At 41.9% G+C, this 16,884-nt stretch overlaps 1 protein-coding gene across 2 annotated transcripts in view; it reads right to left on the bottom strand.

The window, feature by feature from the left end:
• ADAMTSL1 (ADAMTS like 1) overlaps nt 1-16,884 on the bottom strand; it is a 473,481-nt gene that overhangs the window by 401,365 nt on the left and 55,232 nt on the right. For both annotated transcript variants that reach the window (XM_083419278.1, XM_083419280.1), the window contains exon 2: nt 7-129. In XM_083419278.1, coding sequence (XP_083275404.1) covers nt 7-129 — 123 coding nt within the window. The remainder of the gene's footprint in view (nt 1-6; nt 130-16,884) is intronic.

Below are 16,884 nucleotides of genomic sequence, written 5' to 3'. Positions count from 1 at the left end.
TCCTACCGTATCTTCAATTCTGTGGTTTGTATTCAGCAAATCTGAAAGGAAATCTTCATTAAGACTCTCTCTCCGAATCAAGGTAAACTCACGCAGAAAGATGGCTCCCTGGCTTTGGTCACCACCAACCTAGAAACATAAAATACTATTGTTTAGAAAAATAATGCTTTATGTTTGCTGGCAACATCATAGAAAGGAATAGCAATTTCTGAACTGTCTACAAGAACAGTGTAGAAATATGCTATTGCATAAGAAAATGAAATATTTGATCAGCTTTTTTTATACAGCCAACCATGGACACATTGCATAGTGGAACAGGAGTAATAAACCCCAAATAACAAGAAAGGAAAAGCAACGATCCCAATTATTAGGGTGGGAAAAGATGAAGTCTATAAAATCTCAAATGATCAATTTTTCAAGTTCTCTTTGGAATTATATGCTAAGCCAAAATATGTAGTTTAAGATGATATAGAGCTTTCATTTAACAAAATTAACAACATATCTAGATGACACACAAAAGCATATATTAAAAAATGTTTAGTGGTACTCTCATTTTGACTCAAGAAAGTCATCATTTTATAGTTCAAATTGGGGGAAATAAATACAGTAAATGGACAAAAGTACAAAGATTCATAAAATGTTTAGGGGTGTGCGTACCCCTGCGTCCCCCCAGAAAAAAAAGCACTGGATCTATCAGCACCAATTGTACAAAGAGATACTTGATAAAGTATTTATGAATGACATTCAATCAAGCTTATAATACAGTTGCACTCAAACCAAATAAAGATCACACTCAGTGTGCAAATTATCGGCCTGTATCACTGATTAATGTTGATACAAAGAATTTAACAGCGACTTTAGCAATTAGAATCCAGCAGGTGATAATGTCCGTTATTGAGAATGACCAGACTGGTTTTATAAAAACGAGGCAAGTAGCAGTTAATATGAGATTAGTGGTGGATTTCATTAAAACAAAGATCACCACAGCCAATCACAAACAAACAACCACACCCTCGGCCAACCCCAACCTCTCTCGCCACCAAAGGAACACAAGTGAATAGCAGAGAACTTGCACAAGCGACGCTGACACAAAACCCCATATATATTAAGTATAATAGAAACATCGCCACCCGACCCCTCTCCCACCCACCTTTCCCCCCTCCACCTCTTCCCCCTTTTCTTCCTAATGTCTCAACAAATGAAACTGATCTGTAAAAAAAAGAGAGAAAGAGAGAGAGAGAGAGAAAGAGAAAGAGAGAGAGAGATTGCACATACTTTTGTAAACCAAGAAAATCTAGAAGAAGAAGAAGATTAGTGGTGGACTTAAGCAAAAATGAAGACCAATTTCTAATGTTACCATTAAATGCCGAAAAGCCTTTTGACACAATTTATAAACAGTATAGAGAGCTAGCTTGAAATAAATCTTGATTTCATAAAATAGATTAAAATATTACATGACTTGCCTACACCTAGAGTTAAAATGAATGGTATCACGGACCCACTCTCAGTGACCCATCTCCACCCCCCAAAGGAACAAGGCCTGAGCAAAACTATAACCTGTATAGTCATGGCTAGTATTAATACAAACTTTGCAAATGCCAGCCATCATAATACTATGTCCCAGGTCAGCCTCACCTGTGCTTTGGACTACATTTCCATCAGCCCCAACCAGGATGGCCAATGGTCAAGGATAATGAGGGTTGCAATCAAATAACATCTAGATGGCAGCTGGATTGGGGCTCTGTGGGTAGTTAACAATGAGTGGCTGAGAGCCACCTGTCCCAACTTGTGGCATTACTGCTACTTCCCTCTACCACCAATAAGCTCACCTGGGGTTGAATGGATATGTGAGGAATAAACTATGTATTACTAGCAGCCTGCATAGTATACAGTAATGTTAGCTCACATCTGGTGAATTAAAGAAGAGCAATTTGTAGCTTGACAACTTATATTCCTGCTACAGCAACTGGCCCAAGAAAGTTATTTTACCATGGTTTTTTTTGTCTCATACTTCTTATTGCTGTTTTTATACCTCCCTGGTTGGTTTGTAGACTGCAAAGCTACCTTGGAAATGTTCAGAAAGCCTACACTTTACTAGGAAAGCTATGGGTTTAACCCATCTGTCTATATACCACATGACTTTGTCTTAACTATGAAACCAGGACCAGTCCACCACTCACGGGCAGATATATGGCATTTTAGGGTACAGTGGTACCTCAGGTTACATACGCTTCAGGTTACATACGCTTCAGGTTACAGACTCTGCTAACCCAGAAATAGTGCTTCAGGTTAAGAACTCTGCTTCAGGATGAGAACAGAAGTCGTGCTCCAGTGGCGCAGCGGCAGCAGGAGGCCCCATTAGCTAAAGTGGTGCTTCAGGTTAAGAACAGTTTCAGGTTAAGTACGGACCTCTGGAACGAATTAAGTACTCAACCTGAGGTACCACTGTATAAGGATGTGATCTTTTCACATGAAGAATGAGCAGTGATGTGTTTCATAGTTACTGTGCCTTCCGTTGAGAAGGCTGGAGAGAAATCAACTGAGGAGGAAAGGAGAGGGGTGGAGAAAAAATAATAATACTGAAAAGGGTGGATGGAAAATTCGAGGTCTCTCAGCACAGAATAGCCTTAGTTTTATACTTTGTAATATGTTGGAGAGAATTCCTTGAGTTCATGGCTGTGAAAAGGAGAGGGAGGAGTCCAGCCCTTCTGAGTGCACTGAACGCTTGTGCTGTAAAATTAAATGTTAAAAATTATATTATTGCTGTAGTATAAGACATATATGGTTTTATGAGCATGGGGAATTTAAAAAAAAACAACAAAACAGGTGCATGGACTTTGCATTATGTGGTTAACAGTGAGGTACACACCCAACTGTATTACATAAGACTCACTGTGCCATAGCAACACTGAGTACAACATGAATCAGGTGGGAATTGAAAAAATATCTCAAAAGGAATGGTAAAGTGCCACAACAAGCTTGCAGCTGTGGAGAGTTCTAAAGAGCAAAGAGCCATACCCAGGGGAAAACCTACTCATTATGAGAGGCGAGCATGCTTGTAAGCTCAGTGTTACTCACATATTTTTAATAAATGCAAATCTGTTTGCAGCTTAGTGTATTATTTGTGCAGCTACTCTCTATGCAGATATACACCACTCAAGAGAGAGGCAATTATTATTTATACCCTGCCCTTCCCAGTTCAGAAAACCGGGCTCAGGGTGGCTAACAACAAATTTAAAACACTTAATTGTAAAACAACATAGAAGCAGCATAAAGTACAATATATAAACATGAATAACAATAAAATTCAAAGTTCAGAAATCAATTTAGGGGAAATCCATCTAATAAGCATTAGATATTCACCAGGGCTAGCTGGCTGAATTAGTCCTCCTTGGGCCAGAGAGGAGGGCAGGGGAGAATTGGCTGTGGGGTCTCAGAGCGGGTGATCTTCATAAAAGGGGAGGGGGAGGGGAGAGAAGGGAAATAAAAGAGCAGGCTGATTTCAAATTAAAGGCCAGGCGGAATAGCTCTGTCTTACAGGCCCGGCGGAAGGAGTTTAAATCCTGAAGGGCCCTAGTTTCCTGGGACAGAGCATTCCACCAGGTCGGAGCTATCACTGAGAAGACTCTGGCCCTGGTGGCAATCTGACTTCCTTAGGGCCCGGTTCCGCTAAACTATGATTATTCATGGACCTTAAGGTCCTCTGCGGGGCATACCAGGAGAGGCGGTCCCGTAAATACGAGGGCCCTAAAATAAGAAATAAGGGGCAAAAATTATTCTCTTGAGAACAGGTCAAGTGGACCATTTTTCAATTTATAAGTGTCACCTGTGCCCTGAACCTTTTTTCTTTTTTCTTTTTTTCCTGCTGCAAATTAGGGTGGCTAATTTGATACGTTTTTGGACTACTACTCACATCATCTCTGAATATGCCGGCTGGACCCATGGGAGTTGTAGTCCAACAACATCTGGAGGTCCACAAGGTCTTTATTCCTGTTCCCCTCAACACGGAAGCTCCTCAAAAGAGGCAAAAATCTCTGGCTGCTTTATATCCCGTTTCTGATTTCTTTGGTTCAATTATCAGCAGCCAGAGATTAGCATGAGCTCAATTTATTGAGCCCAGGGATAGGCAGCAGTCACGATGCTTATAATTAAACACAAGGAATCTGTGTTTATGATTAACTGGCTCAAGATACGGTGCAGTCCCAGCAGGAGAGGAATTAAAAATGTTTCAGTGTGAAATGACACTTAATGAGTGCTAATTGCTTATGATAAGGTCCTGACTTCTCTCCACTGACTGAGAGAGCAAACATTTCTGTACCATCACAAAAATGCCCTGTTAGTGCATCTCAGGCCTCTTGCTCTGCAAAGTTACTTGGACAAGGAATGACTTCCTGTTCGGGCTTCCAGATGTGTCCGCATTGCTGCTCGCTGCCAAAAACACTTGCTGATTAGCACTGCTGTGTTGCTTCAAGCAAGGGTGGGTTTATTTTCATATAAAAAGGGAGTGGGGAAGGAGAGAAAAATATAAGGGGTGCTGAAAAGAGACAAAAATTGTAAGCAGTCACATCAAGCCTATGTTTAGATGCTTTTGAAGGAGTCCCTTTCAAAGAGGAGAATATGATTGAAGTTATAAAGTCATGCGTAAAATAGAAAGAGGGAAATGCTATTTACTTTCACGAAATACGAGAGTTAAAAGCAATCTCGTGAAAATTAACCACCCAGCAAGATTAAAGCAAAAGGGAACTCTGCATATACACTGTGCACTATGGCAAGAACCAGAAGCGTACCAAAGATTCAAATTTAAATAAAAATAGATTAAATGAATCCATAAAAGGCCAGATACCTTATTTGCCAGATGGTGGGATGAACATCAGAGTACAGAGCTCTGTTATCACCCTGTGTTGTTAAAACCCAATGGAAGAGTCACATCCTGGCTCTTTGTCCGAGATAGTTGGGTGGAGGATGGACTGTTAAACTGACTTCATGCAATCTATGGAACTCAGTTAATTAACAATTAACTGACATTTCATTTCCAGGAATGTGGAAGAAACAACAAAGGGATCAAAGAAGATTCCACCTAAACATTAGGAAGAACTTCCTGACAGTAAGAGCCGTTCGACAGTGGAATTTGCTGCCAAGGAGTGTGGTGGAGTCTCCTTCTTTGGAGGTCTTTAAGCAGAGGCTTGACAACCATATGTCAGGAGTGCTCTGATGGTGTTTCCTGCTTGGCAGGGGGTTGGACTCGATGGCCCTTGTGGTCTCTTCCAACTCTATGATTCTAGGATTCTATGATTCATCTATCTTGGGACCTGGACCTCAACCAACAGGAAGGAACTGATCAACAAAGAGGAAGTACTGGGAAGTTTGGGAGAAAGTGATCGTGTCCTCTTGAGTTTCATGATACAGAGGCAAGGGAAAGCTGAGGGTAGTGTAGGTGATACCCTCTGGACTTTAAGAAGGCTGGTTTCAAGCTTAAGAACTAGTGGATGAGATTCCATGGTGAGAAATACTCAAAGAGAAGGGAGTCGAAGATGCATAGGAGTTTCTTAATGGTGAAATATTTGAAGGCACAAATACAGACAAATCCAACAAGAAAGAAGAATAGGAAGGATCCACAAAAACCAGTGTGGCTGCAGAAGGAGGTTACAGATAAACTGAGATTTAAAGAGGGTGTGTGCATAAGAAATGAAAGAAAGGGGAAATTCATGCATGAATAGTCAACATTTGTAGGGAGATGGTCAAGTGGGCCAAAGCTCTGGATGAGCTCAGGACTGCAAAAGATGTTAAAAATAATAATACTAATAAGGTTTCACACGTAAAACAAAGAGATATAAAACAGGTACAGTGGTACCTCGGGTTAAGAACTTAATTCGTTCTGAAGGTCCATTCTTAACTTGAAACTGTTCTTAAGCTGAGGTACCAGTTTAGTTAATGGGGCCTCCTGCTGCCACCATGCAGCCGCCATGCGATTTCTGTTCTCATCCTGAAGCAAAGTTCTTAACCCGAGGTACTATTTCTGGGTTAGCGGAGTCTGCAGCTTGTACCGTCTATAACCTGAAGCATCTGTAACCCGAGGTACCACTGTATATGAAATAATTATCAATATACTGCAACACATTAGCTACACTTCTTTCTCTCCCAGGTGTTTCAGACCATTTATTACAGCACCCCTGCAAAGCTGCTAAAACGACTTCCAGATAGTGGTTTTGAATTATCTTGCTGAGTTCATGCTTTTAAAGACAAAAGTACTTTTTTGCTGTACATCTCCAAGGATACAAAGAGGGTGCCCATACCTGACTGCCCTATTTAAAAGAAAAAGGAGTTGCGTTAATGGGACAGTCTGAGATGTGTTACAACAAGCCCAAGGAATTCCCAGTTCAAATAGCAATATATTTCACAAGGGAATGTTTTTCATTCTGCTTGAAAATGTTCCCACCAGAAATTCTAGTTGCCCTTGAAATATGTTAAATCTCTCTTGCCCCCCCCCCAACCTTTCTTTCTACAGAAACTGAATTCAGGGTTTGCAGCAAGACTCTGACTCTTTTCCATGGCCTGTGAAGGAAATGTGGCTTTGTGCTAATTATTTTCAGTCCTCAAGCAGCCACAATAGATAAGCCTGGTTAATGTATTCATTGAAATAAATTATTTGAGCTCCATTTCAGCCTCTCCTTTCTCAAGGAACAAAAGCAACAAAAAGTGATTTGCATTCAAGATTACAGCGTGAAGTTGCCCCCTCGGACAAAGCCACCAGCAACTTAACATCTGAGGCAGACATTAGCAGTGATGGGGATGTTATTTGTAAAGCAAGCACACGCCTACACTTGACCCAGAGTGTTCTAACAACAGAGAAAGCCAACATGGCCCCAGCAAATGGAGTGGCAAAAAAAGAGAGAATGGGGGGAAAGAAAAAAAGTGCGTAACAAAAAAAACAACACGCCAATACTTCTGCTGCCAAGCAACCTTGGCTGAAAAAAAATATGGGCAGCAGACTGTGGGAAAAAAAGATGAACTCATATAGGAGCAAACAAATCAAAGCTTTACATCTGCTTTAAAACCCTGTTGATTAGAACAACCTTGCTGGTGGGCCACCAAGGCATGGCGAAGACAAAAAGCAAGGATGAGGTATCCTTTATAAGCTTGAGCAAATTGCGTTTTACAAAATTTACTCACTTGGAGCTTGAAAGGTGAAAAACGGGTGGGATGAGCCAGGGTTTGCCACTAAATGTCCCCCAAAAGCAAAAGGAAAGACAAATTTAGAAAACCGTTCGGGCAAATGATCTTCAGAGGTTCGAGAGATGCTAAGAAAGAATAAGCCCTAACAGTTAACAGTTTTAAGTTCAGTGGTATTTTTATTTACACATGGAATTGTAATGCTACTACTTTAGCTAATTTTATTATTTATATATTTTACACTTTAAAAAAATTAAACTGCCTTGAGATGCTTTTTACCTATAAAGCTTGCCTAAAAATATTTTTTTAAATAATAAGTAATAATTCACATACAGTGGTACCTCGGGTTACATACGCTTCAGGTTACATATGCTTCAGGTTACAGACTCCACTAACCCAGAAATAGTGCTTCAGGTTAAGAACTTTGCTTCAGAATGAGAACAGAAATCGTGCTCCGGCGGTGCGGCAGCAGCAGGAGGCCCCATTAGCTAAAGTGGTGCTTCAGGTTAAGAACAGATTCAGGTTAAATACAGAACTCCGGAACGAATTAAGTACTTAACCCGAGGTACCACTGTGTTCTCATTTTTAGTCATTCCTGATTAAAATGAGTCTTTACACAATCTTTCCAAATCATTCTGGTTCGCAGGCTTTTTCCCCATTAAAAGCCAGGATCTAGACCAGCCATTCCCAGCCTGGTGCCCTCCAAATGTTTGGGATAGCTCAATCGGTAGAGCATGAGACCCTTAATCTCATGGTTCGAGCCCCACCTTGGGCAAAAGATGACCCTTTTAGTCCCTTCCAACTCTACAATTCTATGATTCTATGATAATTCCATCAGTCCATGCTAAAAGTCAGCGGTGATGGGAATTATAGTCCAAAACATATTGAGGGCAGTAGGTTGCAGAAGGCTAGTCCAAACATCATATATGATGATCCTATGATGATGGGGTGGAGGTTATTGTTTTATTTTTGCTTTAACTATTTTTTGGGTCTTCTATCCTGTATTTTAAGGGACACGGGTGGCGCTGTGGGGTAAACCACAGAGCCTAGGAGTTGCCGATCAGAAGGTCGGTGGTTTGAATCCCCGTGACCGGGTGAGCTCCCGTTGCTCGGTTCCTGCTCCTGCCAACCTAGCAGTTTGAAAGCACGTCAAAGTGTAAGTAGATAAATAGGTACCGCTCTGGTGGGAAGGTAAACGGCGTTTCTGTGCGCTGCTCTGGTTCGCCAGAAGCGGCTTAGTCATGCTGGCCACATGACCCAGAAGCTGTACGCCGGCTCCATCAGCCAATAAAGCAAGATGAGCGCCGTAACCCCAGAGTCGGCCACGACTGGACCCAATGGTCAGGGGTCCCTTTACCTTTACCCTATATCTTGTGAACCGCCCTGAAATCTTTAGATGAAGGGCAGCATATAAATTTAATAAATTTAATAATATTAAGGATCTCAGTTCCATACCCCCATATCTGAATTTCTTTTATCTTCCTCTCCTTACATCAATCTGATTTTTTTATCCAAAGTTCTCTGTCTGTATAGGAACTGGCATAAACACCCCTTCATAGAATAAGGGTCAGAAGACCACTAGAAAGAATTCAAACATTCAACAACATGTTATCAAGTGATGGGACATCAAGTGATGAACACACATGTGCAAATCTCAGTTGGTGGTGCTTCAGGGTAGGAAACTTTATATCAAGCTTTGTTGTCTGGATGTCCATTCCATCAACTACAGGTATATCTAGGTGCCTACTTCCTGTGCTACACCTTAGAAAGATCGTCTGTAAGTATACTGGAGCAGGGCAAAGTATGCTTTTAAATACTCCCATTTCCCAGAATCAAAGAGCTGAGTGGCAGGTTCATTCTGGGTACTGCCCAACACATAATGTGGGTGCAGGCATTTCTGATTTACAGGGGTTTGGCAGGCCATACTGACAACGAGTGGCAGCCTCTGAGCCTCTTGGGCTTGCTGATCAGAAGGTCAGCGGTTCGAATGCCCGCGAAGGGGTGAGCTCCTGTTGCTCTGTCCCAGCTCCTGCCAACCTAGCAATTTGAAAGCATGCCAGTGCAAGTAGATAAACAGGTACCGCTCTGGCGGGAAGGTAAATGGTGTTTCCATGCACACTGGTTTCCAGAAAGCTGTCTGTGGACAAACGCCCTTGGCCTGGAAAGCGAGATGAGCGCCGCAACCCCATAGTCATCCTTGACTGGACTTAACCATCCAGGGGTCCTTTACCTTTTACCTTACTGACAACACCCATCACACACGTGCTCAGTAGGACTGTTGACACACACACACACATACACACAGACACACACACGCACAGAGGCTGGTTTTTGAGAAACACAAAACCACAGTCCCCTAGACACATGGAACTCCTTGTAGAGTTCTTTGGATCCTGGCCATTGCATGTTCAAGTAAACCCAGGGTTGTTTGGGGGCTTTTTAAAAGCCTTGTTTTCACTTTGTGGCAAGCTAAATTAAAATCAATGTTTCCTTCCACCCAGTGTTGCGGGTGGAGAACTTCTCATCGTATCTAATATCAGCTGTTCCCTGCTAGTTCCATATCAAAAGGAAATGTGCATCATTCAAATAATTTCATCAGGCCCATCTTTTCGTGAGAAGTCTTTGTCACATGTGTTATTCATGAAACAAGCTGGGTCACACTCTTGCAGTTCTCAGATCATTGTGTAGTAAACACGGAATTTATATTTTCTATATTATGTTATTCTATATGATGATGGCACGGGACAGAGGCTTTCATCATTGCTGGGAGAAGAGATGCAGCTCAAAGAGCCTGAGACTTTTGGCATTGAAAAGGTCTGATGTTCTATCCCAGGTAGAGATGGGGATGTCCCTTACCTGGAACTCTGAGGAACCACAGCTAGTCAGTGTAAACAATATGGAGTTAGAGAGATCAGTGGCCTGACTTGGTATAAACCAGCTTCCTTTGTTCCTTGTTAAAGATATTCAAGCTTGGTGTGGGATGCTTTTAAAAACATTTATCCTCTTGGTTTTAATGTATCCATGTGGGGTTCACTGTCTGTTTCTTTGACCGTAAGTCACTTCAGGTTGCCCTGGATGAGATAAAGTGACCGACAAATTTAATAAATAATAATAAAATTAAAAGCTATGGGACAAAATCAGTGAACTTCTATTTAATGCCAGTATGTGCCTTTCTAATCTTTAGTTCCGTAACTGCTTTTAAATGCAACCTCCATGTAAGATTTCTTTCAAAAGATTATATATACAGGTAAGGACTTTTAAGCCCTATTGATTTTAATTTGGGGGGGGGGATATGAATACGTTCTTAAAACTCAAGAGGACCAAATAGTTAATTTTACTTGAACTGTATCTACTGCATTCACATGCATGGGCATTCTTGTACAGTGGTACTTCGGGTTACATAGGCTTCAGGTTACATACGCTTCAGGTTACAGACTGCGCTAACTAACCCAGAAATAGTGCTTCAGGTTAAGAACTTTGCTTCAGGATGAGAACAGAAATCGTGCTCCAGCGGCACAGCAGCAGCAGGAGGCCCCATTAGCTAAAGTGGTGCTTCAGGTTAAGAACAGTTTCAGGTTAAGAACGGACCTCCAGAATGAATTAAGTACTTAACCCGAGGTACCAATGTACTATTTCTGGGGTTTTTTAAAAAAACATCTATAACCATGCAATAGTCTTATAACCCAGAAAGGAGGATTAGGGCAGTGTGACAGGTTCTGCCACACTGAGTGACAAGCCTAGGTGCTGCTGCAGGGCTTCTTATCCTTCTTTGGCGATGCCTCGAGGCCAAATAAGATTGTCTTCCATAAACACGGTTTTAATAATGGGTCCGTAAGTGGCTGTGGAGGCCAATTCTGAATCCACACGTCCTTCCACAGTGGGGACATAGGTTTCCGGATGAGAGTTGATCACGATGTGGATTTGCCAAATGTGCCCTCCTCTTTGCACGTTTCTCCCTTGCGTCCTGAGTTTGAGTGTCTTCTAAGCCCACAACACCTTTGATAAAGGCTGTTCTACAATTAGAGCACCCACTGTCCACTGTTTCCCAATTGTCAGTGTTCATACTACATTTTTAAAAATTTGCCTTGAGACAGTCTTTAAACCTTTTTTTGTTGATCACCAGCAGTATGCTTTCCATTTTTAAGTTTGGAATAGAGTAGTTGCTTTGGAAGATGATAATCAGGCATCTGCACAACACAACCAGTCCAACGAAGTTGATGTTGAAGAATCATCACTTCAACACTGGTGAACTTTGCTTCTTCCAGTACACTGGTATTAGTATGCCTGTCTTCCCAAGTGATACGTAAAAATTTTTGCAGGCATTGTTGATTGAATCTTTCGAGGAGCTGGAGATGGTGTTTATAATTGGTCCATGTTTCACAAGCATACAGTAAGCACCGCAACTGTGACATAGTGAACTGAGCAGAACGTAAGACAAGAGGCAGAGAGGCACCAAATTTTGGCCTTGCACAGAGCATCGTTGAAATTTGAAAGACCCAAGTCCATCCTTGGAGACCATCTCACAACCAGTTCTGACATTTCATGCCTATTTCTATCATTCTTCTTGAGAGAACCTTGCACTTCCATTAAGTCAACTGGTATCCATTTAGTCAGCTTACAGTTCATTTTAACTAACATTTCAAGAGCAGCATATTAGACAAGACACAAAAACTTACAATATAAAGTCTAAATATACAGGTGGTTGAATATATTGGGATGGGGGCATGGGGAGAGAAATTACTCGGAATTCATATGTCATTTTTCAGAATTTCAGTCTTCCAACTCAGGAATACCAGCATCACAGCATGACCTGCAATCACTAAAGAGGATAGTGGGGTTTTTTTTTGAGCAATCACAAAGGCCTCATTTTGTTCAAAGCAGCAATGACTTGGGATGAAATGGAAGATTAGAAAATTGTTGTTCATCATGACTGCTGGCATTGGTGCAAAAAATTGTGCTAAGAGGCAACGCTACTTAATGCCAGAGGTGTTGCAACAACTCTACAGCTTATGTCCCTTATATGCTGTTGAAGTGGAGAGTTTGACTATTTGTTACTAGGGTTGTAAACAAGTTTAAAAAGGTATCTTAAAGCAGGTTCCCATGTGTTCAGACAAAGGAAGAGTGAAAGCATATAGACATACCGTACTTTGTAGAAGACAAACTTCCTGCTATTTTACAGTATACTTCTTGCTGTTTTAAGGCTGAATCTCATGCAGTGTTCATAACCTTATTAAGCCACAGTAGTGCTTGGGTTTTGTTTAACAGACATACAAGGATTTTCATGGGGAAAGCTAGAAAATGCTTTCAGCTTCCTCCATTACCAAAAGCTACATTCTGCCATTCTCAGAAGATGTATGAAGGACCAAGAGCTCTTAAAACGTTTTTTTTTTTTGTCATCCTTCAGTGCATGTTATTTCTGTATATGGTGCGAAATGTACTTTCTGAATGAATGATTGATTACTTTTGACTTGTATACAGCATTAGAAGGTGGTGTTCTCTTTAACCCAGATAGAGCTGGCAACTACATGGAGATGACAGGTACAGTCATCTCTGCTGCCTTCTGTTATTAATACACAGCAGTGGGAGCTGAGCCAGATAGCTTTCCCAGCATTCAGTCACTACAATTCCTGCCTCCCAAAAGAAACATGCTCAACACTGGCAATATAGGCTGAAATAGCATGTGTGAGTGAAGAAGCAGTTCTCAGCATTTGTGTGGTGCGTGTATCAATGGCTTGGGTCATAGGGACCTATAGCCCTATGGTTACAAGCAAGGCCTTCGTCTTGATTGGAATGATATGCTTGGAAGCAAAAGCAGGGTCAATTGAATTACTAGATGCCACTGGGTCTATCATGACACTGGCATCCTGGATGGTCTAGGACCAATGGCAGAATCAACTGAATGTTCCTCTCAGGGTCACTGGTATCCTATCCTGTGACAACCATAGCTGTCAACATTTTCCTTTTTTTAAAAGGGAAATTCCTTTATTCTGAATAGGATTCCTCGCAAGAAAAGGGAAAAGTTGACAGCTATGGTGACAACTGGTCCGAAGAGTTGCAGGGGCAATGGAATCTTACTGATGTGGGAGCTCATCAGGTCCTCTCAGAGGTCTGCTGAGGCCTGGGCCACTTCTGGCTTTTGAGGTCACAAACCATAATAAATGCAGCCCAGCCAAAAATGACACATGGGAACAAAGTAAGTCACCACCACCTTCCAAAAAGGGGACAGGAGTAAGAATTAATTAGATGGTTTTCCAGACTTTTTCCTGTGAAATGCAGTAACTGTTGTGGGAAAATATCCCTTTCACGTAATATTAACCCTGATATTAACCCTAATATCACAGTTGATGTTAAGCACATCACAGTTAAGAAAATCTGTGACTCTAAAATGCATTTACTACAGGGGTCAGCAAACTTTTTCAGCAGGGGGCTGGTCCACTGTCCCTCAGACCTTGTATGGAGCTGGACTATATATGGGGTTTTTTTGGGGGGGGGGGGGATGAACGAATTCCTATGCCCCACAAATAACCCAGAGATGAATTTTAAATAAAAGCACACATTCTACTCATGTAAAAACACACTGATCCCCAGACCATCCACAGGCTGGATTTAGAAGGCAATTGGGTCAGATCTGGCCCGCGGGCCTTAGTTTGCCTACCCATGATTTGCTACTTCTGTGCTGCAGACAGTAAAACATGTTTACTACTTATATGAAGCTATAGTTAAGCCAAAGTGCTTTAAATTTCAATTTCCATCCTTTTTGTTACACAGGTGGATTTGTAAACACATTAAGTAGAATGTTAAGTAGAAAGCTTTTTGATCCAAGAACCAGAACCATCAGGATAGCTTTGGAGTATAAAGCAGAATTATGTTGTTGGAGGAGACTCTTGAGAGTCCCATGGACTGCAAGAAGATCAAACCTATCCATTCTGAAGGAAATCAGCCCTGAGTGCTCACTGGAAGGACAGATTCTGAAGCTGAGACTCCAATACTTTGACCACCTCATGAGAAGAGAAGACTCCCTGGAAAAGACCCTGATGTTGGGAAAGATGGAGGGCACAAGGAGAAGGGGACGACAGAGGACAAGATGGTTGGATAGTGTTCTCAAAGCTACCAGCATGAGTTTGACTAAACTGCAGGAGGCAGTGGAAGACAGAAGTGCCTGGTGTGCTCTGGTCCATGGGGTCATGTAGAGTTGGACACGACTAAACGACTAAACAACAACAAAAATAAAGCAGAACTGTTTTCTAAGTGAGTAACAGGAATAATGTCTATTGAGTGTTAGTTTTTTCCACTGCTTCTAAATTATCAGGTTGCTGGCTTTGTCTGAAGAGGTTATTTTTCCTTTGCTGATAACTGAAATAGTTCAACTATAGATATTCAGTAACTTCATGGTATATGCTCAAATAATTATCTTTTCTGATAATTTTTACAACTGAGATGTTTAAATGTATTTCAGCATGGTAGATAATAAAAAAGAATGGCTGTTTAATCTGAGATTTCAAACCCTACACAAATCCTTATTTGTGTTGTCATCTGTATTTAAAAGGCCTAAGACTATATTATTAAATTATTATTATTGTTATTGTTATTAAGATTCCAGTGTATGAAGAATTAATAAAATGATCCAGAGATACTAGTGGTGAGCTGAAAAGAATCCCTCTCTTTCTCATTTGGGTAATTCATCGTAATCAGTACTGAGTCCAGCACCTCACTTATTCAGAGATGGGTGGATTTCACAACTAACAGCAAGCAAGCAGTGACTAGAAAATATTCTGAGATAGTAGAGAAGTGAACTGGACAGGGTGACATCCTGTTTTCTCAGCTGAGATTGTTTATTTGCAAATAGCAGCCTCGCCCTCTGAAGTAACCCAAGGACTTTGAACATGTAAACAACTGCTTTGTTAATTACATTGAACTACCTACAAATCAGACCAAACATATTGTTAAAGATTTTTGGGGGGTACCCCCTATATTCTAAAAATTAATAAATGGAAGGATTTTGATTAGTTGGGGTGTGAAGGGAGAAATGCAAGTTGCAGAGGAATTCCTGAGCTAGCCTGTGCAAAAAAAACCACGACCTGGCCAAGCCAGCGCCATTAGGAAACAATACAGGGCCACTGAGGGCCATTGGCATAGCAATAGAACTGTCCTCCCCTCTTGCCCTGAGGTGTGAACAGAGACTGGGGATTTGGAAGTTTGCCTGGATACTGGGTGTGAGGTGTCCGGAAAAATCACCTGTTAGAAGGTGTGCTGGGTAGAAGGAGGAGGAAGGAGACAGAAAGAAGACTAGGATCCATCTTGGGCAGGATAGATGAAGGCTCGCTGCACTGCTGTGGGGGACAAGCCCATCTTGAAATGACCATGCTGTAAGCTCCGGACTCCCTCCATGCAGACTGAAGGTGCAAATAGGTGAATAAAGCATGTTTCTTAAGGCTATGACCATCTCTGCCATGTCTCAGTTCTCCAAAGGAACACAGACGCTGGGTGAGTGCCTGGAACCCCCTGGCATCTTGCTATTGCTCAGCAGAGAACGAGTGTGGCACCCAACTTTTGTAACAATATAAATTCCATTTACCTGTGTTAATTTCACACATTCTGGAAATCTCATTTTAGACATTTTGTTCAGGACTTCCCCATTAAGATTAGAATGTAGAGGCAATCCATATACTTGGAGGATAGCATATCTTTAGAGCAGGGATTGGAGAACTGTGGCCATTCAGATATTTCATGGAATCATAGAACTGTAAAGTTGGAAGGGGCCATGGAGGTCATCAAGTCCAACCCCCTACAATGTGGGAATATGCAACTGTCCCATGCGGGGATTGAACCTCCAGTTCCCATTAGCCACAGGCAGCATGGCCAATGGTTAGGGACAATGGAAACTGAACATCATCTGGTGGGTCACTTCTCTGGTATGGGAGTAGTAGTAGTAATAATAATAATAATAATAATAATAATAATAATAATAATAATAATAATAATTTATTATTTGTACGCCGCCCATCTGGCTGGGTTTCCCCAGCCACTCTGGGTGCCTTACAACAAAGATTAAAAATACATTAAAATGTCACACATTAAAAACTTCCCTGAACTGCCTTCAGATGTCTTCTAAATGTTAGGTAGTTGTTTATCTCTTTGACATCTGATGGGAGGGCATTCCACAGGGTGGGCGCCACTACCGAAAAGGCCCTCTGCTTGGTTTCCTGTAGCTTTGCTTCTCGCAATGAGAGAACCGCCAGAAGGCCCTCGGTGCTGGACCTCAGCGTCCGGGCAGAATGATGGGGGTGGAGACGCTCCTTCAGGTATACTGGGCCGAGGCCGTTTAAGGCTTTCAAGGTCAGCACCAACACTTTGAATTGTGCTTGGAAGCGTACTGGGAGCCAATGTAGATCTTTCAAGACCAATGTTATGTGGTTTTGGTGGCCTCCTCCAGTCACTAGTCTATCTGCCACATTCTGGATTAGTTGTAGTTTCTGGGTCACCTTCAAAGGTAGCCCCACGTAGAGCGCATTGCAGTAGTCCAAGCGGGAGATAACTAGAGCATGCACCACTCTGGCGAGACAGTCTGCAGGCAGGTAGGGTCTCAGCCTGCGTACCAGATGGAGCTGATAAACAGCTGCCCTGGACACAGAATTGACCTGCGCCTCCATGGACAGCTGTGAGTCCAAAATGAGTCCCAGGCTGCGCACCTGGTCCTTCAGGGGCACAGTTGCC

The sequence above is a fragment of the Podarcis tiliguerta genome (assembly GCF_965153285.1).
Source record: "Podarcis tiliguerta genome assembly, chromosome: 17".
Taxonomy (NCBI): Eukaryota; Metazoa; Chordata; class Lepidosauria; order Squamata; family Lacertidae; genus Podarcis; species Podarcis tiliguerta.
Note: the sequence above shows the minus strand (reverse complement) of the source record. Positions and strands in the feature narration are given on the sequence as shown.